This window comes from Thamnophis sirtalis, unplaced genomic scaffold, assembly GCF_051295495.1.
Source record: "Thamnophis sirtalis isolate CommonGarterSnake01/CBP01778 unplaced genomic scaffold, rThaSir2_p1.2 scaffold_6, whole genome shotgun sequence".
Classification (NCBI taxonomy): domain Eukaryota; kingdom Metazoa; phylum Chordata; class Lepidosauria; order Squamata; family Natricidae; genus Thamnophis; species Thamnophis sirtalis.
Window position 1 is genome coordinate 130,830,650 of NW_028261386.1, and position 24,794 is coordinate 130,855,443.

The following is a 24,794-nucleotide window of genomic DNA, read 5'->3' on the forward strand; positions in this document are numbered from 1 at the left end:
ATTCAGCAGGTTCTGACCAGTTCTGGAGAACCGGTAGCAGAAATTTTGAGTAGTTGGGAGAACCGGTAAATACCACCTCTGGCTGGCCCTGCCCCATCTATTCTCTGCCTCCCGAGTCCCAGCTGATCCGGAGGAAATTGAGATTTTGCGGTAACCTTCCCCAGGAGTGGGGAGGGAATGGAGATTTTAGAGTATCCTTCCTCTGCCACATTCACAAAGCCACATTCACAAAGCCACACCCACAAAGCCATGCCCACAAACCCATGCCCACAGAGCCGGTAGTAATTTTTTTAAAAAAATTTAAAAACAATTTCTAATTGTTTGAGCTTTTGACCTTAAAGATCAAATGCTCAAAGAAAAAAACAACAGTATTTCCAAGCCTCTAGGTGGCAGTGTTACTTCTTTTTCTCTAAGTCATAAATTACAGTCACATGAACGAGGAATGATGTCAATATCTGTAAATTTGGGCAGTATTATATCACTTCGCCGAGGTGGCGCAGTGGTTAAATGCAGCACTGCAGGCTACTTCAGCTGACTGCAGTTCTGCAGTTCGGCTGTTCAAATCTCACCGGCTCAAAGGTTGACTCAGCCTTCCATCCTTCCGAGGTGGGTAAAATGAGGACCCGGATTGTTGTTGGGGGCAATATGCTGACTCTCTAAACCGCTGAAAGCCCTATGAAGCGGTATATAAGTCTAACTGCTATTGCTATTGCTACTTTTGATATAATAATTTTGAGAGCCAGCTTTTTAAAAACAAGTTCTGACATGTCCATGAAAAAAAAAATGTTGGCTTAATTTCATTTTAAGATCATAAAAAAGACACTTAACATTCTTTAAAATCCATCAGTCTTGATGGGTTACCACGGGGTGGGGCATTGCAACTCTTTGTTGCAAAACTTTGCAAGTAAGTTTGAAAAATGCCTACATTTGTAAGCATGTTGCCTCGAAGGTCTTTTACATTCCAAAAGACAATTGAAGGCCTCATACTTTTCTAAAACCCTGTAAACTGCACACACAGATATGGGGGGGGGGCTGAAGGGAGGGAGGGAGAGAAGGAAGGAAGGGAGGGAGGGAGGGAGGGAGGGAGGGAGGAAAGAAGGAAAGGAAAGAAGGAAGGAAAGGAAGGAAGAGAGGAAGGAAGAAAGGAAGGAAGGGATGAAAGGAGGGAGGAAGGAAGGAAGGAAGGAAAGGAAAGGAGGGAGGGAGGGAGGAAAGAAGGAAAGGAAAGAAGGAAGGAAAGGAAGGAAGAGAGGAAGGAAGGAATGAAAGGAGGGAGGAAGGAAGGAAAGGAAAGGAGGGAGGGAGGAAAGGAAAGGAAAGAAAAGGAGGGAGGGAGGAAAGGAAGAGAGGAAGGAAGGAAAGGAAGGAAAGAAGGAAGGCAGGAAGGAAAGGAAAGGAGGGAGCGAGGAAAGGAAAGGGAAGAGAGGAAGGAAGGAAAGGAAGGAAGAGAGGAAGGAAGGAAGGAAGGAAAGAAGGAAGGAAGGCAGGAAGGAAAGGAAAGGAAAGGAAAGGAAAGGAGGGAGGGGGGAAGGAAAGGAAGGAAGAGAGGAAGGAAGGAGCAGGTTCCATCTCGCACTGCTACAACCTCAAGCCAATTAAGGAGTATCCATGACAAATGAAGTCAAATATACATGTTGCCGGATCCAATCTGGGTTCATCACTTTCGGATTCGTGCTGGAGCCCATCCTCAGGGAACTTCATTCTCTCTACCAGTATGTAGAGAGAACTATCTCTTATCCCACCTATCACTTTTACTTGTTTTACTCTTGGCTAAGATAGGTATGGGGTCCAAGAGAGGGAACAAGAGCTGCCATAATCCTTGTCATCGTTTTTTGTGTAACCAACAGTACAGCTACGTCTTAAGGCACATTAGCTGAGAGCGAATTGAAGGTAAAATAAGAGAGAGTTCTGATTCCTTAAATCCTAGAACCATGGAAAGGACTTCTGCGACAGACTAATGCCACCTCCCAAACACCCCACTCTTGTCTGGAAGCTACAGTTTCCAATGTCTCGGCTGCTTGCAAAACTTTAAATGGAACGGGTTTTTCTAGCAAAAAGAACACTGATTTTATCTTTAATGAGCAACCTATGATTTAGCTTCGGGAAATTGCTTCCTGGCCCTAAACTGCTTGCTGGCTGGGACTGCCGTACCACTTCAAAAACTGACGGTGGAGACCGTTCTTGTTACATCCAGGGGGACAAATCCTGACATGTTGAGGGTTGCTGCTGATTTTAGCATGGGAGAAAACCGGCCTTCTAAAAACGAGGACGTTCTCAGCTGGGATATTAATGACGTCAAACTTCCCAAGGTTGGTGGCTCTAACATAATGGCTTATTTTGCACAAACATAAATTATTATTTTCCCATATTAAGTTTCGCAGGAACCATGGTCTGTCTTTAGTCACGATTATTAAGTGCAGCATTTATTGGTATTAAGAGCCGAGGTGGCGCAGTGGTTAGAGTGCAGTACTGCAGCCACTTCAGCTGACTGTTAGCTGCAGTTCGGCGGTTCAAATCTCACCGGCTCAAGGTTGACTCAGCCTTCCATCCTTCCGAGGTGGGTAAAATGAGGACCCAGACTGTGGGGCAATATGCTGACTCTGTAAACCGCTTAGAGAGGGCTGAAAGCCCTATGAAGCAGTATATAAGTCTAACTGCTATTGCTATTATTCCATATACTACTTCACGCATCAGCAGGTGGCAGCATCAGGCTGACCTTACCTTACCTTGGAAGTTAAGAGGAGTTGGACTTACAGTATTTAGACAGGAGACTACCTGGTAGGTTAAAAGTTGAAAACTTCTTCAGAGAAAGGAATAGCAAACAGTTTCCATTCTCTTTTCAAGAAAATTACATGGACATTGTCCAGTAAATCACTAATTTGATTCAGAACACGCTGGAATGGAAAGGAAAGGGATGGGATGGGACTGAACTGAGGAAGATGGCTGTAAACTATTGAAACTAACATTGAGCCGAGGTGCAGTGGTTAAATGCAGCACTGCAGGCTACTTCAGCTGACTGCAGTTCTGCAGTTCGGCTGTTCGAATCTCACCGGCTCAAGGTTGACTCAGCTTTCCATCCTTCCCGAGGTGGGATAATGAGGACCCGGATTGTTGGGGGCAATATGCTAACTCTGTAAACCGCTTAGAGAGGGCTGAAAGCCCTATGAAGCGGTATATAAGTCTAACTGCTATTGCTATTGCTAACATTGTTGCTATGGATTCACATTATAGCAGTAGACTTATATACCACTTCATAGGCCTTTCAGGCCTCTCTAAGCGGTTTTACAGAGAGTCAGCATATTGCCCCCAACAATCTGGGTCCTCATTTTACCCACCTCGGAAGGATGGAAGGCTGAGTCAACCCTGAGCCGGTGAGATTTGAACCGCTGACCTGCTGATCTAGCAGTAGCCTGCAGTGCTGCATTTAACCACTGCGCCACCTTGGCTCTTGCATTAGACAAGGTTAAGGAAACCATGATATAATCTTATGCGTGATCCATTCAATATACTTTTTCTTGAACTAAGTGGAAAGATCTGTGGGTAGGGATGTAATATTTTATTTCAATCTGGATTGATCTATTTCAGTGTTTCCCAATGCCAGCAACATTAAAATATCTGGACTTCAACTCCCAGAATTCCCCAGCCAGCATGCACATCTCAAAGTTGCCAGTGTTGGGAAACACTAAACCAGTGTTTCTCAACCTTGGCAACTTGAAGATGTCTGGACTTCAACTCCCAGAATTCCCCAGCCAGCGAATGCTGGCTGGGGAATTCTAGGAGTTGAAGTCCGGACATCTTCAAGTTGCCAAGGTTGAGAAACACTGCACTAATCAATGAGATGAGTCAACAATCTATTCTATGGCCATCATTGTCATCCAAAGCTAACACGTAATTCAAACCTCCATTGAAACCTCTGAAATTCGCTGTTTGACCCTGATGTTACGGAGAGGTATAGAGATTTCACCAAATATTGGTGAGACCCTATTAAATTGGTCAAAATGGGCAGCTTTTATTCTCGTTCCAGCAATTGTTGCTGTATTATTGCAACATATTTTTTTTCTATCCTTTGACCAAACTAAATAGTCACAAATTAAGATGTCATTTTTCTGAGGAAAAATGCCGCATCGATTTGCATGTCCCCTGCGCACACATGAATTAAAACCACATCGTGCAAGAAGACAAGATGTATTTGGAATTCTTGAAGATGAGCATAATTAACATTTCCCCTCTTGGGGAATGTAATTAACCTACTTCTGTCATTCTTAGAAATCCTCATATTTAATGGCCTGAGGTCAGTAAGTAATAATGCATGAATTAAATATAGAAGTCAATAATGTATTTTAAAGAAGATAGCTGAAACCTGCTTTTGACCTTGTACCTCCATCTCTTGATATTAAAACAAGACAGATATTGTGGCTTGAACACAATTAATCAGTCTTGAAACAGAGTCACTGAAAACTGAAGAGATATTTGCTCAACACGCTTAACTAAATTTCCATTGGTTTCAGTGACATATCCAATCTTATTACTGTCTATATGACTGAAGGTTAAGGGCCATGGATGGGAAGTTAATGCCTAAATATGTTCTCTTCCACCTTTTGGGTGGGTTCCACCACAAAACCGCGGAGGACAAAATCGCGCTCGATGAAAGCGCGCATTTGACGTCATCACAGCGCGACGAAAACATCGCGCTGTGATTGAAAAATGTAAAAATAAAGCAAAAACCTTACCCTAACCCCCCCAAACCTAAACCTAAACCTAACCCTAAACCTAACCCTTAACCTAACCCTAAATCTAACCCTAAAGCTAACCGTTAACATAACGCTAAACCTAACGCTAACCCTTAACCTAACGCTAAACGTAACCCTAATGCTCTAAACCTAACCCTAACCCTTAACCTAACCCTAACCCTAACCCTAACCCTTACCTTTATGTGAATCGGCTTGCTTTAATTTTAATTTTATTTCAATTTTTAATTTTTTTCATCGCGCTGTGATGACGTCACATGCGCGCTTTCGTCGAGCGCGATTTTGTCCTCCGCGGTTTTGACGGGTCACGTTTGGGTGTTTTTCAGCAAGTCCTATTTCTGGCTGTATAGTCTAAACTTTTCAAAATCATCTCAGCCTGCATCGCCAACTCAGAAATCTGCAGATTGAAAAACAGCTGTATTACTTTTTTTGCTCTCTCTCTTTCCTTCATTTCAAATGTAAAAAATCTTCGGCTTCCTCACAGGATGTGAAACGGGTAGACTGGTTTCAGGCATGGCCTGATTCCTACGTAAAATACATCTACAGCGCAGAGGATAAAAACGCCCAGCGGCACCTGAGTAGCTGGGCCATGAGGAACACCAACAATCACAACGCGCGCATATTGAAAAAATCCTGCCTTGGCGTCGTGGTCTGTGACAGCAGTTGCTCCACTCCGGATGGAGGGAAGTTGTACCTGAGACCAGCCATATGTGACAAAGCCAGGCAGAAACAGCAAAGTAAGTAGGGACAAGATTCTTCATCAATAGCCTTGTTTGTTTGTTTATTTGTTTATTTGTTTATTTGTTTATTGGTTTATTGGTTTATTGGTTTATTGGTTTATTAGTTTATTGGTTTATTGGTTTATTGGTTTATTGGTTTATTGGTTTATTGGTTTATTCATTTATTCATTTATTCATTTATTCATTTGTTCATTTGTTCATTTGTTCATTTGTTCATTCGTTCATTCGTTCATTCGTTCATTCGTTTATTCATTTATTCATTTATTCATTTATTCATTTATTCATTTATTTGTTTTTGTTCATTCGTACATTCGTACATTCGTTTATTCGTTTATTCGTTTATTCGTTTATTCGTTTATTCGTTTATTCGTTTATTCGTTTATTCGTTTATTCGTTTATTCATTTTTATTCGTTTATTCATTTATTTAAAGCTTTTATATGCCGCCCAATCGCAAAGGACTCCGGGCGGCTTACAAGAAAATATAAAAAACATAACAACAATACAATTTAAAACAACAGTCATCCCTCATAAATTCATTCTAGTCGGGGCCGGACCTCAACAGTGAGGTCAACAGCCCCAGGCCTGCCGGAACAGCCAAGTTTTTACGGCTTTCCTGAAGGCCGTCAGAGTGGGTATGGTCTGGATTTCCGGGGGGAAGCTGGCTCCAAAGAGTCGGAGCAGCCACCGAGAAGGCTCTCCTCCAAGAGCCCGCCAGCCGACATTGTTTGGCCGACAGCACCCGAAGGATGCCCAATCTATGGGATCTTACTGGTCGCTGGGAGGTATATGTCAGCAGGTGGTCTCGAAGGTATCCTGGCCCTAAGCCATGTAGGGCTTTAAAGGTGATAACCAACACCTTGAATTGAGTCCGGAGACCAATAGGTAGCCAGTGCAGCTCACGGAGGATAGGTGTAACGTGGGTGTACCTCCTTGAGGTGGCTTCTTCTCAGGGATGGGCTGCTATAGCAATAGCAATAATAGCAATAGCAGTTAGACTTATGTACCGCTTCATAGGGCTTTCAGCCCTCTCTAAGCGGTTTACAGAGTCAGCATATCACCCCCACAGTCTGGGTTCTCATTTTACCCACCTCGGAAGGATGGAAGGCTGAGTCAACCTTGAGCCGGTGAGATTAGAACCGCTGAACTGCAGATAACAGTCAGCTGAAGTGGCCTGACTATGCTATGAGAACCTGTAGCTAACGTCATGACTGGTTCAGAGAACCTCCAAATCCCACCCCTGGCTGCCCCCCTCCCGCCTCCCAGGAGTTTCCACGCAGCCCATTTTGGATGTGAGCTAAGTGCAGGGAGGCTCAGGGAGGGGGAAAGTGGACCACCCAGAAGTTCTGGAAGGCCAGAGTTTTTGCCCTCGCAGAGGCTTGAGGAAAGTCTCCAAAGCCTGGGGAAGGCAAAAATTCCCCTCCCCCCATGGTGCAAGAGGCTGACTAGGCCAAGCCTTGGCTGCCCATGCCAACCAAGCAACCGAGCAGAGAACCTATTGCTGAATTTTTTTTCCTCAAATATGTTTTATTTTCATTTCATACGGTCACATATATACTATGCATAACCGGGGCCATATAACATTGAGCAATAAACACAGCCATCCTTGTCAAAAATACTCCCCAAAATACAAACCCAATATACCACTTCAACCCTCCATACACCCTTTCTTTCACCCCCCTCCAACTTTCCTTTCTCCCCTCCAACATTCCCCTCTACCCTACTTCCCCTCCCCCTCTATCACTCCTCTCTCCCAATACACTCCCTCCCTTCCATCTCACCCTCCCTCCGATCCTCTCTCCCACCCTCTCTACCCCTCTTTCTTCTTTCCTTCTGCTCCTCCCTTCGGTGTATTTCTACTATCTATCAATATATTCAGCTTCCTATTTTTACACTAGAATTAAAAAAGCAACAGTATACAAGTGCAATCATGTTACTTTAAAATCTGGCACATACTATATTTCCCTCCTCCCCCCTATGACCCCACCTCCCTTCCCCCCCCCCCGACTTCCCAGAGCCCGTACACGGTATAGCTTTTTATCAAACACAGTCTAAAATATATTAAAACCAAGGAAATTTAAAAAAAGAAAAAAGAAAAAAAAGTCAGTAAAATCTCTGCGTTGAACTCAGCTTCTTGCCGTTACACAAACTTTAAGCAGTTTACATTATTCCTAATCTTAGTTGTTTGATTACCTGCAGGATTTCCCCAGAGGTTATTTGTTGGTTCAACTTTTACCTATTGCTGAAATTTTTGAAGCCCACCTCTCCTTCTTCTTCATAGAAAATATTCTCAAGAATCATCTCTATGAGATCCTTTCTACTTGCAGTCCAGCTAACTTTAATCACAAAAACCAATCTAATCCCCCCCACTTTTTTTAAAAAAAAAATCTGCAGTCTAATGTGAAGCTCCTTCAAAAGTTCAATGGAGATTCCACTGAAATAAATTAATGCAAAATCTTCAAGATGATGCGCCAAGCAGAGGTGGGTTCCTACCAGTTTGCACCTTTTCGGTAGAACCGGTTCGTCAAATCTAACGAAGCAGTTAGAAGAGGTTCCACCAGTGGACCCGGAAAGCAGGCCACACCTACAGAAGAGGTTCCAAAAATTTTGGAAACCCACCACTGACACACACACGGACACACAGACAGACACAGAGAGAGAGTAAAAGAGAAAGAAAGAAAGAAAGGAAGGAAGGGAGGAAGGAAGAAATAAACAAAGAAAGAAAGAAAAAAGAAAGAAAAAGAGTGAGAGAAAGATGAAAGAAAAAAGAAAAAATGGACAGAGAGACAAAAGAAAGGAGAGAGAGAGAGAGAGAGAAAGAGAGAGAGAGAGAGAGAGAGAGAGAGAACACATGGCCGGCAAGCCACTCCCACCAGGTCACATGGCCAGCAAGCCACTCCCACCAGGTCACATGGCCGGCAAGCCACTCCCACAAAGGAGGCCACACCCACAGAGTAGGTTCAAAAAATTTTTGAAACCCACCACTGGCGCCAAGTAACAGTAAATCATTGTGCTGGTATGTGTGTGTGTGTGTGTGTGTGTTTGTGTGTCCGTGCGTGCGTGTGTTTGTGTGTTCAACCTCAACTGATTTCGGCAGTGGAAAATGAAGTATCCAAAATGTAGGTACAACCCATCACATCAAGAGACACCAAAGATTTTTGAGGAGTTTTATAAAGTTTCCTGATACGTACTGGAGGCAGGACTACATGAAGATATTCAAATATATGTCAGCGGTGAAAGATTTTTCCCTTTTTTTAAAAAAAATAGTTTTTATTAAACATTATTACCTTTAAAAACAGAAAGGAAAACACAACAACGTAAGAAAAGGCAAAACATACATAACAATATAAAGCAAATATACAGCCTTTTGTATCGGCATTCATTAGTTATACATTTTTTTTAAGCGTAAAACATACAGACACAAATACAATTTTAAACATACAACCCCCCCTCCCCTCCCCCACCGCAGTGACAGTCATTCACAGCCCAACTTTTTTCTTTCCTTCCTCATTGTTAGGTCTCTAAGCCACATCTTCTCATTGCAAAGTTCAGGGATCTATTACAATACCCATGTTCACTTTTAACTTTCCCCGTTTTAAGTCCCTGCTGTTCTCCTTGTCGCCCACATATACCATAAGTTCCAGCTAAGATAATGTTCTGTTTCTCCTTTGTCCCTCAGCCAACCCGTCATTCTGTCCATTTCTGCACATTCACAGATCTTTTTAATTATAGCATCTTCCGACGGTATGGTAGTGGATTTCCAAAATTGTGCACAAGTTATTCTTGCGGCCACAATTATATGTAGGCTCAAATGCCATATTGAGCTGCTTATGTTTTCTGGTTTAATGCTTAGTAGAAGGTTCTCAGGTCTCCATTCCATGTTTGCCCCGGTAACCTCTTTTAGCCATTTTTTAATCCTTTTCCAGTATTTCGTGGCCTCAGTACAGGACCACCAAATATGGTAGAATGTGCCATCCTTTCTTCCACATTTCCAACATAATGGAGATAACCCAGGGAACATCTTGGCTAACCTCGTTGGGGGGAAGTGCCACCTATAAACCATCTTGTATATATTTTCTTTGAATGCTGCAGATATTGTAAGTTTAATGGTCTTACTCCATAGATCCCACCATTTGCCCATTTCAATTTCATAGCCAAAGTTTCTCTCCCATGCTATTAGAAGGCTTTTGTCCATCTCTTCATTAGCATCATGGCAGGTCAAAAATTGGTAAATCTTCGATAACATTTTCTTGTCTCCCCCAAACAAAATCTTATCTAGCCCCTGAGGGTTTGGGTAGATCCCAAAACGTGCCTTATCACTTTTAAACCTGTTTCTAACCTGTAAATATTCCCACCATTCCAGATTCCTGCCCTGATGCTCTAATTGCATCTTTGTTTTCATGTTGCCCTCTTCTGTCATGATGTCTTTATAACTTATGTTTCTTGCCCAATTAAATACACTCGGATGCGTTAAGGCCTCTCATGGTGCCAACCAGCACGGAACCCTAAGATAGTATTTTTTCCTCATCTTTTCCCAGACCCCCATCAAAATCTTCCGAATATAATGTCCCATGAAGTACCTATGGGGGGGTGTCTCTTTCTTGCCAGAGGGAGGCATGCCATCCGATTTTTCCCTTATTGACATATTCCTCCCCAATTAACACATTCTATTAATATTATGGAATAGGACTAAGAGACTTTGTGAGTCATTTTTGTCTTCAAAGCCCCTTTGGGGAGCTATTGTTATACTTTCGATATTGGCTTTGATCTACCATGCGAAATGAGAAATATTTCCAAACTGTTGTGCTGATGATTCCATCAGATATCAACTGCCCAAGAGCTATTATCCAATGGAATGGAAACCTCCTTCTATTTAAACAATTAGCCCAAGGATAGGGAACTTTGGGGGATAAGTGTACTTAGTGGAAATTTAAGAGTTTGTTGGACCTGTTTTCACAGAGCAGCTGTCATGAGAGAAGCTTATACATATACAGAGTGATTGCATGTAATGTATACACACCAGAGGTGGGTTCCTACCAGTCCGCACGTATTCGGTAGAACCGGTTCGTCAAATCTACCGAACCGGTTAGAAGAGGTTCCACCAGTGGACCCGGAAAGGAGGCCACACCTACAGAAGAGGTTCCAAATTTTTTTGAAACCCACCACTGATACACACTGACCAAAAGATACACTGCCAAGATTCCTCCTGTTCCTCCTCTTGTTCTCCATCCCTCTCTTCTTCCTTCACCTTCATGTTTAGATCAGATGGACACACTTTCAAACAAAAAGACTGCCATTTTGTGTAGTTGCAGCCTCTCGTTTTATTTTATTTTTAAGGATCTCTGTCGGATAAACCTCGGTTCGAAAGGCATTTTTGTTAAGTAACAGGAGTTGCCATCCATATTCCATCTACTTATATTCCATATACCTGTTTTAAATATAAGAATCCTCATGGAGCAATGGAGGAGAACACGAATATTACTATAAAATTTACTAGCAAAACTTTAGAAAACTTTAGAAAATTAAATAGGATAGACCAGTGGTGGGTTTCAAAAATTGTTTGAACCTACTCTGTGGGTGTGGCCTCCTTTGGGGGAGTGGCTTTCTGCCCATGTGACCGGATGAGAGTGGCTTGCCGCCCATGTGACGGGATATGAAGATGCCGACGACACTTGTCAGAACCACCTTAAATTACCTCCCACACAGCACTGGCAAGCATAAGAATATGATGTAAACTTGTTTTTTAAAAGGCATTTTTGGTTTGCGTTAAAACAACTTCAACAAACGCAATGTTCTGATTGCACCACAAACGCAGTAGTCATCCTTACCTTCCACAGAGGCACTGAGTTTTATAAATAGGAGCATGATAGTGTAGAATAATCATATCCAAGGACCAGTGGTGGGTTTCAAAAAATTTTGGAACATCTTCTGTAGGTGTGGCCTGCTTTCCGGGTCCACTGGTGGAACCTCTTCTAACCGGTTCGGTAGATTTGATGAACCACTTCTACCGAATAGGTGCAAACTGGTAGGAACCCACCTCTGGGATAGACGGTGTTAGCAACATTTGCACTGAAGGACCAGAGGTGGTATTCAGCAGGTTTCATTTCATTTATTAAATTCTGACCAGTTCTGGAGAACCGGTAGCGGAAATTTTGAGTAGTCTGACTGGCCCCGCCCCCATTTATTCTCTGCCTCCCAAGTCCCAGCTGATCGGGAGGGAATGGAGATTTTACAGTATCCTTCTCCTGCCACTCCCACCAAGCCACGCCCACAGACCCGGCAGTAACAAAATTTGAATCCCACCACTATGAAGGGCCTACAGGTAGAATAGGAAATGCAGGTGAACCCATTCACCATTCTTAGCTTCTGCAAAAGAGAAGCTGAAAGAGGAAAAGATCCTATGAAAAACAATGCAGAACAATATCTCAAGGAGGAAAGGAGCAAAATGATTGTCAAAAGAAGTTATCATGACAGACAAGATGGAGGATGGAAGCCTTGGGCTGCAAGAGAGATGCTGATTGCAGACTCTCAATGTCAAGCAATCAAAGTCAAGAAAAAGATACCTCAACAAAGAGAATCAATAAATGAGAAAGGAATAACAGGGAAAAGAGTAATGAAAGCGATTTTTAAGATCACCCCAAAACCAGGGAAAAGTTTACAGTTAAGGTAGGGATACTTAAGAAAAATCTCAGTAGAGGTATAATCCAAGAAAATGAAGTTCCAGGAAATTGGAAAGATTATACTGAAACCCTTCACAAATTGGACTATAGAATGAATAAATATATAAAACTGGACAATTCATGACTGCTGTGCTTAAAAAGCAGCAGCCAATCACTTTCTTTCCATGTGGGTATTCCTACATGTATTAAAATAAATATGGTTTTATATGGGTATGCATATGAGGTGTATCAGAGGTGGTATTCAGCAGGTTCTGACCAGTTCTGGAGAACCAATAGCGGAAAGTTTGAGTAGTTCAGAGAATCGGCAAATACCACCACTGGCTGGCCATGCCCCCATCTATTCTCTGCCTCCCGAGTCCCAGCTGATCGGGAGGGAATGGGGATTTTACAGTATCCTTCCCCTCCCATGCCCACCAAGCCACATCTACAGAACCGATGTGTGTGTATGCACACCCTCATGCGTGTATATGTACATGTATGTATTATTGTATGTTTACAGTATATTTATTTTCAGTGTAACTGTATATTGCGACAGCGCAACACAGCCATTCGCCCATGATGCTGTGCCCGGCTCTTTGGCAGCCCGCTCGCAAGAGAGCAGCCACTCGGCAACCCCCCTCTTCAGCTGGGCACACCAACCGCTCACCAACCTAGCGGTATCCTGAAGGCGCTAAGCAACGTGATCACCTTTGCCTCCCCCTAGTTCCCGCGGCTTGGCACCTTCAGGATACCGCTAGGTTGGTGAGCAGTGCTCTACCTAGCTGGAGGTGGAAGTCCAGGGGGCTTATTTGCGGGAGGAGGGCTTATATTTTTGCGTGGCACGACAAAACCGCGGTCCACTAAAGCACGCCCGATTAAAGCGCGTACCTGACGTCATCAGCAGCGCGACAAATATGACTGCGGAGAAAAAAGGGCGCTTTAAAAAGTGCTTTTAAAGCAAGCCGATTCACGTAAAGGTAAGGGTTAGGTTTAGGGTTAGGGTTAGGGTTAGGTTAAGGGTTAGCGTTAGGTTAAGGGTTAGGTTTAGCGTTAGGTTTAGCGTTAGGTTTAGGGTTAGGTTTGAGGGGGTTAGGTTTAGGGTTAGGTTTGAGGGGGTTAGGGTAAGGTTTTCACGTTAATTTTAACTTTACCGCTCACAGCGTGATGTTTTCGTCGCGCTGTGATGACGTCAGGTACGCGCTTTCGTCGAGCGCGTTTTAGTCTACCGCGGTTTTGTGGTGGAACCATATTTTTGCCCACCAGAAAAATGTGGCATGGCTTTATTATCAGGACATGTCGTAATTTCGGGGAAACACGGCATATATGTCTACTATACTAATCCAGTTAAACTGAAAGTATATACAAAATAAAAGCATCAAGGTACAGCAACGGGTTTCAAAATAAAAAATTCGTTGTCACTGCTTTGCTGGTCTTTCATAGCTTCTATGAATGCTACGGCATATCACAATGGTTGCAGCACTTTCTTTGGAAGTTAGAAGATTCCTGGATGAAAACCTGGGGAAATTGTTTATACTTCTTCTTTTTTATTCCTTAAACTTTGTACGTTTCCCTTGGCTAACTCTGCAAACCACTTACAGAGGGCTGTAAAGCATGGTGAAGCCGTGTGTAAGTCTAAGTGCTATTTTATTGCTACTATGGACTGCAAGAAGAACCGATGAGTCCTGGACACGCTAAAACTAACTGACTGCTTCCTGGAGACTATGATCAGCAAACAGGAAATCAAACCTCTCGGGTATCTGACGCTAACAGATGAATGGCCCATGCTGGGCACGATTGAAGAACATAGAAGGCAGAAATTTCAACAGATGAAACAGATTTAAAGCCCTACATGGCTTAGGACCAGCATACCTGCGAGACCGCCTACTGCCACACTCCTCCCAATGGCCGGTAAGATCCCACAGATTGGGCCTCCTCCAGATGCCATCAGCCAGACAATGTTGGTTGGCAGCTCCCTGGAGGAGGAGAGCCTTCTCTGTGGCTGCCCCGATCCTTTGGAACAAACTACCCCCAGAAATCCGGACCTCACCCACTCTCATGGCCTTCAGAAAAGCTGTCAAGACCTGGCAGGCCTGGGGCTGTTGACTTCATTGTCGAAGTCCAGCCCCGACTGAAATGAATGTATCTGTGTTTTTAACTTGTTTATTTTCTTTTTATTTTATTTTATTTTATTTTATTTCCCCTCTCTGTAAGCCGCCCGGAGTCCTCCGGGATTGGGCGGCCTATAAATAAAATTAAACTTGAAACTGGAAACTTGAAACTTGAAGTGGATGGATGGGATAGAACCGATTATCAAAATCTTCTTGGAGGTGCACAGATTGCTGCTGGATCTACCTTTGTTCCTCCTCTCCAAGTCTCCAAGATTTGAGCCTGACTCAATGGCACCTACAGGTGATCCTTGACTTACAACCATTCCTTTAGTGAACACTCAAAATTACAACGGCACTGAAAAAGAATGACATGACCGTTTTTCACTTTTGGGACCATTGGAGCCATCCCCATGGTCATGTGATCAAAATGTGACTATTGGCAATTGGCATGTAGTTATGACATGTGATCACCATTCACAAACTTCCCGCCTGGATTCCCACAGGCAAAGTCAATGGGCAAAGCTAGGTTCCCTTAATGACCACCTGATTCACCTAACAATTGCAGGGATTTACTTAATTGTGACAAAACGGTCATAAAATGGAACAAAACTCACTTAACAGCTGCCCTGCCTAACAACATAAATTTTGGGCTCAACGGTGGCCATAGGTCAAGGACTACCTATAATTAAATAATCTCCTTCTCTCTCCCCACTTGCTTTATAGATGTGGCATATGCTTTGCTATTATATTTGAAAACTATTGTAAAAATGTTAAGTAATGTAAAGCATACTTTTACAAGCTGATGCTTATCGTTAATAGGGTTGTAAAAATACTGCAACGGTAGAGAAAGTCAGATAAAGTATAACTTCCAGCTACTATGTTCTTTTACAAAACAACTTGAGGCAATTTTGGAATGCTGTAAATAGATACTTGTTAAATATTATTGCTTGGAAAAATATGAACAGTGATATTTATTGAGGTTGTAATCATATGTCCATTTATTTCAAAGAGTTTTATTTCTGGGTAAACATAATTGGGTTTATGTTAGGAAATCATGGATCAATAGAGCAGAGTGGAGTGGAGCAGAATGAAACGGAATGGAACAGAACGGAGCGAAATGGAGCAAAGTGGTACAGAACAGAACAGAACACTTTATTTGGCTCAGTCTGATTATACACACAAGGATTTTGTCTCCAGTGCAGAACCTCACTGTGTACACGCAGAGCAGCAGAATAACAACAACAACAACAACAACAACAACAACAACAACAACAACAACAAGTATAGGCCAATCACCTGTTTGCCAACAACATACAAGATCCTTACTGGTATCATTGCAAACCAAATTTATGCATACTTGGAAAGAAATAACTTGCTTCCTGTAGAACAGAAAGGATGCTGCAAAAATTCAAGAGGAACAAAGGACCAACTGCTGATTGACAAACTAATCCTAAAGAATTCAAAGAAAAGACGAACCAACCTGTTCATGGCTTGGCTAGACTATAAGAAAGCATTTGATTCAGTTCCCCATAACTGGATCAAGAAATGCCTGAAAATCTTTGGCATCAGCAGCAACATACAAAAATTCATGGAAGCTTCAACGAACCTTTGGAAAAGGAAGCTTATAGGTAATGAAGAAGTACTGGGTGAAGTTGAAATGAAACGAGGCATTTTCCAAGGCGATTCCCTTTCACCCCTACTTTTTATACTCTCAAGGCTACCACTGACAATCGTTTTGAAGAAGATGAACTATGGATACGAACTTGGAACGAAAGGACTGAAAATTTCGCACTTGATGTACATGGATGATTTGAAGCTGTTTGGTAAAACAAAAGGTGAACTGAATTTATTAATTGAAAGCACAAAAGAATTTAGCCAAGACATTGGTATGCAGTTTGGAATTGACAAATGTGCAAAAATGGCCGCCAAAGCAGGCAAGGTCATAGAAGATGATGGAATAGAATTTGAGAATGAAGAAATGATAAAGGCAGTAAAACCAGAAGAAGGCTACAAGTACTTGGGGATTTTAGAGGCCTCTGACTTAATGCATAATAAAGTCAAGGAATTAACTTCAGCCAAGTACATTCGATGAATTCGCAAGATATTAAAGTCCAAATTGAGTGGAGGAAACATCATAAAAGCCATAAATACCTGGGCTATACATGTGATTCGATACTCTGCAGGAATAATTGACATGACCCAAATGGAGTTGGACAATTTGGACAGAAAAACAAGGAAGCTTATGACAATGAATCATGCTTTGCACCCTAAAAGTGATGTTGACCAATTATATCTACCAAGAGCAGAGGGTGATCGAGGACTCCTACAAGTAAAACAGACTGTGGAAGAAGAAAAACATAGCTTGAATGATTACATCCAGAAAAGCGAAGAACCAATGATTAAGGAAGTAAATAAAGGAGGCCTTTTAAAGACAACTAAATCAAAAGCTGAATATAAGAAAGAAGTAATTGAGAAGCGAGCTGAAAATTTGAAAAACAAAGCTATGTATAGCCAATACTTGAAAAGTACTGAAGGCAAAGCTGACCAAAAGCTAACTTGGGACTGGTTAAGATCAGGAGCACTGAAAAAAGAAACAGAAGGCTTTATTTTGGCAGCTCAAGAACAAGCCTTAGCCACAAACTGCATGAAGGCAAAAATTCAACATCTTACCACCAACAGCAAATGTCGCCTCTGTAATGAGAAAGACGAGACAGTTGACCACTTGATCAGTGGGTGCAGCAAAATTTCACAAACTGACTACGTACAACGCCATGACCGCGTTGCTAAAATCATTCACTGGAAATTGTGCCAAAAGTTTGGATTTGAGTACAGCAAAAACCACTGGGACCATCAGGTTCAGAAGGTTTTAGGGAATGAGAAAGTCAAGATCTTGTGGGACTTCAGAATTCAGACTGACAGGCACTTGGCCCACAACACACCTGACATAACAATAGTTGAAAAGAAAAAAGTATGGTTCATTGACATTGCAATACCTGGTGATGCACGAATTGAAGATAAACAGCAAGAAAAAAATCACAAAATACTGGGGCTTGCAAATTGAGGTTGAGCGACTGTGGAAAAAGAAACCAATTGTTGTCCTGATTGTAATTGGAGCCCTTGGAGCAATACCTAAAGAGCTACTTCATTATTTGAAAATTCTAAATTTACCTGACTTGAACATTCTGATTCTACAAAAAAACACCCTACTTGGAACATCTTATATCCTCCGACGTTACCTTAACAGTTTCTAGGTCCTTGATTAGGACTCGAGCTGTTGAGCTACTAACCAGCCCCAAAGGCTGTGAATCTCATCAAAGATTATCACCACCATCATCATCATCATCCAAATAAGTAGGGGAAATAAAGAAAATAAGAATAAGAATAAATGATAACCTACAGTCATATTACATGGGTAAACATACATAGACATTAGACACTGTAAGAATTAGGTGTTCAGCAGACTGATGGCATGAGGGGAAAAATTGTCCCTAGAGCTAGTTGTTTTGGCATGCAATGCCCAGTAGCGCCATCCTGAGGAGAGCAATAGCAATATAGCAATAGCAGTAGACTTATATACCGCTTCATAGGCCTTTCAGGCCTCTCTAAGCGGTTTACAGAGAGTCAGCATATTGCCCCCAACAATCTGGGTCCTCATTTTACCCACCTCGGAAGGATGGAAGGCTGAGTCAACCCTGAGCCGGTGAGATTTGAACCGCTGACCTGCTGATCTAGCAGTAGCCTGCAGTGCTGCATTTAACCACTGCGCCACCTTGAGAGGAGTTGAAATAGTTTATCCCCAGAAAGTGAGGAATCTGCCGATGTCTTTTCAGCCCTCCTTCTCACCTGCACAATATACAGGATTATTTTAAAAATGAATATCTATAATAGTGGCATAGCGAAAGTTGCAGTTTTATAGACTAGGGATGCTTTTTCAAAGGAACATCCTTCTCTAGTTAGGTAGGATATTCCCTGCTAAATGGGCGTGGTATTGAATTCTGGAAAACAAATTCTATAATTTGTATGACTGGAACATTATTTCTAGAATGAATGAAGTACCCGTGGTTCGCTCATGAGGCCAATGTTGAGAAAAGACACGGACACGAGCCTTCTCGGGATGAGGCGACCCAGATTGGACGTCTGGGAGCCCCTTTTATTGAGATAGGACAAAGGCAGGAGGAGCAATCAGCATGTGATTTAAGGCAGCCTGTCAAACTACAATTGCTAATCTACTGCTCAGGGAGGTTCTGTCTAAATATGGTCAAATCCTGGGCGTCGTTGGGTAAGGCACATCTAGAGTGAACTATCAGGATGTTATGTTTTTTAGGAGTTTGTTTTTTCCTGTGTGGTTCAGCGTGGCTCTGCATGCCCTGTTATGCACTGGGCCATGGATGACCACCACGCCTACACAAGGAGTTATATGACAACAAATGAATTTTTTGGATTTATAAGCAAGTAAAAGTGAACAGGTTTCAACACTATTTAGTGGACAGAACATTTGTTTCAGTGGGCTCTACACATTGTTAAAAATCCAAGGTCCACTTGTAGACTTATTTTAATCCAGTCCCTTGTATAAATGAAAAACTGCCATGGAGTTTAGGAGATGTTTTGAAATGTATCTTGTGCTATATGAAAATCAGTAAGCCCCCTGTCTATGTGAAAGCACTTTTATGCGTACAAGTCAAATATCATTGAAAAAGAATGTCATGGAAATAAATAGCACATACGAGGGCATTCCATTGGTCTATCGGTTAAGACACTGGGCAGTTGGTTGGAAGTTTGAGACCTGAGTGCTGTGACAGGGTGAGCCCCCATTGCTTGCCCCAGCTCCTGTTCAAAAGCATGCAAATCAGAGGTGGTATTGAGCAGGTTCTGACCAGTTCTGGAGAACAGGTAACAGAAATGTTGAGTAGTTTGGAGAACCGGTAAATGCCACCTCTGACTGGCCCTGTCCCCATCTATTCTCTGCCTCCCGGATCCCAGCTGATCGGGAGGAAATGGGGATTTTGCAGTCTCCTTCTCCTGGAGTGGAATGGAGATTTTACAGTATCCTTCTCCTGCCAGGCCCACCAAGCTATGCCACAGAACTGGTAGTAACATTTTTTGAATCCCACCACTGATGCAAATGTGAGTAAATACATAGGTACCAATTCAGTGGGAAGATAACATTGTACTATCAAGGTAACAACGTTCTGTGCTCCTTGGCATACATGACCATGGAAGCATCTTTAAAAGTGGAGGCTCCCTTGGCTAACCATGTTCTAGAGTCAGACACAACTGGACAGAGGAAACCTTTATCTTTTTTAAAAAAAAACAAATAAATATGATTCCATTCTGGATCATGAAAGCTTAAACTTTTGCACTGAATAATGACCATTTCTAACTATATCCACTTTTCTTCTTATAAAAACCATTTCCAGATTTGCAAGTTTCAATGGTCTGACTTTCTCATTTCGGGTGCAGCCACTGCTGAAATTTCTGGTACTGTAGTCCATATATCTGGTTTGGGAATTCAATATTAAACTATGATTGAGAGGCTCATAATGATTATTATTGCTATATGACAGAGGTGGGTTCCTACCAGTTCGCACCAGTTCGTCAAATCTACCGAACCGGTTAGAAGAGGTTCCTCCAGTGGACCCAGAAAGCAGGCCACACCTACAGAAGAGGTTCTAATTTTTTTTGAAACCCACCATTGCTATATGACCTGAAGACCAGATTAATCTTACATTATTTTTTGAATACCATTAAAGAATGGTCTATCTATCCTACAGGGAAACCATGTCCTAATTGTAATGGACCTTTGAAAGTGATTCCATGTCGAGGCCATGGTGGATATCCTGTAACAAATTTCTGGAGACATGAAGGACGGTTCATATTTTTTCAGGTAAGCAAGAGCAAAACAAATATTGAATTCATGTAGAGCAAGTGAACTTGTTTTATTTTGATGATGAGCAATGCATGATATTGAAAGGGTAGGAACAAAAACCTGGTAGGAATAATGATGGAATAGGACTACACCCTTTGTGTTCTCCTTGGAAGCTTCCAATATCCATCTCATTGGCCATAACGGAACCCAGGATGTAAAACTAATCAGGCTTTCCTCCATCAGAATGTTCTTAAACCAGGAGATGTTTGGTCTTATGCTCTGCTAGGGGGGTTCTGGGAAGTCTTTCTAACTTGGGGCCAATCTTATACAAGTTGGGTCATGCCAGTATTTTTTTTTTTGAAAGAAATGACACAAAACTCGGCCCAACACCCTCAACTAAATCCAGAAAAGCGTCTAAATTTTGGTCTTTGTTCCCTGATCTAGAGAGACATGACCATAGTGTGTCCCATTAAATCATTAGAGCCCAACCATGTCCTTAATTATTAAAGATTAAACCCCATTGGGTTATATGGTAGCCACAGAAAATTCCTTGGGTCAACATTTCCACCCAAACCTATGTTAAAATTTAACAGCACCAAACACCCTATGCCACTTAGCACTCTTTATTGAGTTTATCTCGATTTGCAGCCAATTCATGAAATCAGATTTCTTCCATAACATTTTCCCCATACTTTGAGACAGCAAGTCCTAGGAGGAACAAAATGATTGGGATTTTTAGGAATTGTGGTTCTAGAAAGTAGAAGGTGCTAAATTGGAACAGGTTGCTCGTAATCTAAACCTGATTCGATGTTTAAGCATATTTAATAGGAGACATCTTTCCAATTATGATCCCTGAATCTGAAATCATATAAACATATATATAGGCATATACTGGTACATACACATACATATACATTTTAGATGTACTGTTGGACTAAGCAGTAATAATTTCTAATTATTACTATTTTTATTATATTTCTAATTTCTAATTTTATTAATTAATTGCCAACAAATTGTAGCCTGGTCTAGATGAAAGCCATCAAGATATCTAATCATGTCTTTAAAAAATAATTCACAGTCTCTCTCAAATTTTAAAAACTCCATGCATTTTAATAGTCTTTTTTTTAAAAAAAAAACACCCATATAAACAAAAAAGCTAATAGAAGAATTTCTTCTTCCCCACATATGGTGAAGCTGATCCACATCAGGAAAAAAAAATACTTTCAATTAGGTAAATAAAATCAAGAATTGAAACAGGTTGACAAACAACTTGATGGGCATTTAGTTTAGGGGCCTCTAGGCCAGAGGTGGGTTCCTGCCAGTTCGCACCAGTTCGGTAGAACTGGTTCGTCAAATCTACCGAACTGGTTAGAAGAAGTTCCACCAATGGACCTGGAAAGCAGGCCACACCTACAGAAGAGGTTCCAAAAATGTTTGAAACCCACCACTGACACACACACACACAGACTCACCCAGAGAGTGAAAGAGAAATAATGGAAGAAAGAAAGAAAAAAGAAAGAAATGAAATGAAAGAAAAAAATGAAAAAGGGACAGAGAAACAAAAGGAAGGAGAGAGAGAGAGAGAGAGAGAGAGAGAGAGAGAGAGAGAGAGAGAGAGAGAGAGAGAGAGAACACATGGCCGGCAAGCCACTCCCACGAAGGAGGCCACACCCACAGAGTAGGTTCGAAAAAATTTTGAAACCCACCACTGCTCTAGGCCATTCTGGAGTTTACACCTCTTTCACTGATCTCAAATGATGCTATAAGTTGTTTCTTGTCTTTATATCATTAAGCCTCTCTTTGTTTATTTGTTAAGTCAAAGGGAGCCCATGATCACCCACGACCAGAAACCAAACTGGAAGCAGAAGCAAGGAGGTCAATACAAAAAGCGTATATTTCAATTTCTCCAAGACTGAAGAGGAACAGAGATATGGAGGTAAATTTTCATGGAATCCTGTTTTGACCCCCCCTCGTCCCACACCAACACACATTCTGAGCCAAAGATAAGTTACGGCATTCAATTAACAGACAGACAGGTCCTTGGCAGCAAACCGGCATAGACAAGCTTGGGCAGAAATCCAGCACAGATAAGGCTTGGCAGCAATCCAGCCTGCCAAGCTCACAATAATGTTCTCCGACATTAGTTCCTGCGTTGACTTCTGAAAAAGGGGTGTGTGCACAAGCAGTCCTTTTATAGTCTGGAGAGGAGCCTAATGACCACCAGCTGAGTGCAATTACCTCCTGTAATTGCGTAATTGTTCCTTACTCCTATTAGCTCTCCGGTGCCGGGCATCTAGGAACAACTCCCTTGGCTCCTCCCCACTGCTGACCTCCGGATCACTCTCCCTTGTCTCCTCCCCACTGGTCCAAGGCTCAGGCGCCTCCTGGTGGCCAACCAGCCTCTCTGCGCCCTGCTCGGAGTCGGAACCCTGTCCAGGGTCCTCCACATCCTCCAGAGCCAGCTCATAGGGGCCCTCGCTGTCGGAGTCTGGTGGCAGCTCCAACAGCTCCTGCTGGGCCACAACAGAATCCAATACCCAAATGGCCACGTTCTGTGGTCACAGATGGAGCTCCTGAAGCTGAGCATCCAGCGAGGACTCAACATGTAAGGAGAATTGATTGAAGGTTTGGTATTAGTATAGCCTGAGTACAATTTGCCCTTCCTGGAGTTACGTTCTTCAGTTGGGTAGGTTCCTTTGGTGGCAATGAAATGACAAGAAGTGGCAACCCATTTCTTTATAAGGTAATAATCCAAAGAGAAGTCAAGCTAAGAGGCAGCACTTAGTCAAATTGGACTGATCTAAAAATAAAAGCCTACAAAGTCACACTAGTTTACACTTGTATTGGAGACCACAAAAAAAAAAAAAACCCATCCAAACTGTCACCTGGGAACAGTGGTGGGTTTCAAAAATTTTTGGAACCTACTCTGTAGGTGTGGCCTCCTTTGTGGGAGTGGCTTGCCGGCCATGTGACCTGGTGGGAGTGGCTTGTTGGCCATGTGTTTTCTCTCTCTCTCTCTCCTTCCTTTTGTCTCTCTGTCCCTTTTTTCTTTCATCTCTCTCTCACTCTTTTTCTTTCTTTTTTCTTTCTTTCTTTCTTTCTTCCTTTCTTTCTCTTTCTCTCTCTCTGTGTCAGTCAGTCAGTCAGTCTGCCTGCCTGTCTGTCTGTGTGGCAGTGGTGGGTTTCAAAAAATTGTTGGAACCTCTTCTGTAGGTGTGGCCTGCTTTCCGGGTCCACTGGTGGAATTTCTTCTAACCGGTTCGGTAGATTTGACGAACCGGTTCTACCGAACTGGTGCGAACTGGTAGGAACCCACCTCTGCCTGGGAAGTCAACAAGTCAAATTCTGGGAGGAGGCAATGGCCAACCAATTCCATATTATTATGTTTGACTGATTTATATCTTTGTGGTACGCTGCCCGGAATCTCTTTTTTGGTGAGATGGGCGGCTGAATAAATTTGATGTGTAACTAAATAAATATTATTTCCAAGACACCCAAAAAGGATATTTACATGGAATCCCCAAGATTCAAGCTCAACGGAAAGGACACTTTCCCTGTAAATTTATTATTTTTAAATGTAAATGTATTATCTTGGTAATGTTATTTTTTTTTCCTTAAGTCCCTGACAGGAGAGATGCAAAGTGATGATACTTTATTGTTAATTGTTCCTAAACATGAAGAGCGAATATCACACGGTAGCTTCAGTGGATACTTCAGGGAGAACCCATCTCAAGAGCTGAATAATTGCTTGACTTTCAACAAAGGCTTCGGTTCCGGAAAGTTGCCCTATGTGTTGGAGAACACCCAAGACATGGGCTACAGCAAATACATGGACAAATACAAACCAGTTGGAAACAGTGACTACGATGGTGGAGACCCAGCGGAACTGTTAGCATACGATTGTTCTGAATACGGGGAACCGGAAATCTGGAATCAAAACTTTGACTTAGGAAGGCAACTTCCATCAATGAAATATGTCGGTGGCTCCTCTACAGTTCTGCCAGGTCTACCCAGCGAGGCACTATCTTCCTTTAACACAGTAGATTTAAGTCCCCAACATGTTCCTAGTAGGTGGGAATCCCCAATGAAGGTTGGTTACCACTCCTTCAGATCTCCTGGGAATATGCTTGGGGAAGATATATCTGAGATCAAAAGCCCCCTGTTTTGTAACAATAACCATTCCTTTTGCCAGCTGTCTCCAGAGGACCCTTACCTCGTTGGAAACACTGCCCATCACTATTACCAGAATCCCTTGCCCCTCAAAAGAAATGAGTGGGCCAGCGAGGAAGACCCAAAGTACACCAATCTTGACCACTGCAACAATGAAAAGTTTTCCAACTTCTTTCCTTTGCGGTGAAAGCTCTTTTAGCAGCTCCCCCCAAGTTGTGAAATAGGTTCTCAACAGAGGTGGGTTCCTACCAGTTCGCACCTATTCGGTAGAACCGGTTCGTCAAATCTACCGAACCGGTTAGAAGAGGTTCCACCAGTGGACCCGGAAAGCAGGCCACACCTACAGAAGAGGTTCCAAAAATTTTTGAAACCCACCACTGGTGCTTGGATATGATTATTCTACACTATTATGCTCCTATTTATAAAACTCAGTGCCTCTGTGAAAGGCAAGGATGACTACTGCGTTTGTGGTGCAATCAGAACATTGCGTGTGTTGAAGTTGTTT

The 24,794-nt window shown here is 42.3% G+C and overlaps 1 protein-coding gene across 1 annotated transcript; it reads left to right on the forward strand.

Moving 5' to 3' along the window:
• The first annotated feature begins 2,210 nt into the window (after window positions 1-2,210).
• GCM1 (GCM transcription factor 1) lies at window positions 2,211-24,476 on the forward strand. Its single transcript, XM_087719054.1, has 5 exons — window positions 2,211-2,309; window positions 5,233-5,485; window positions 20,025-20,137; window positions 21,936-22,055; window positions 23,739-24,476. The coding sequence occupies exons 1-5, from the start codon at window positions 2,211-2,213 to the stop codon at window positions 24,474-24,476; spliced, it is 1,323 nt and encodes a 440-aa protein (XP_087575180.1).
• Window positions 24,477-24,794: the final 318 nt, after the last annotated feature.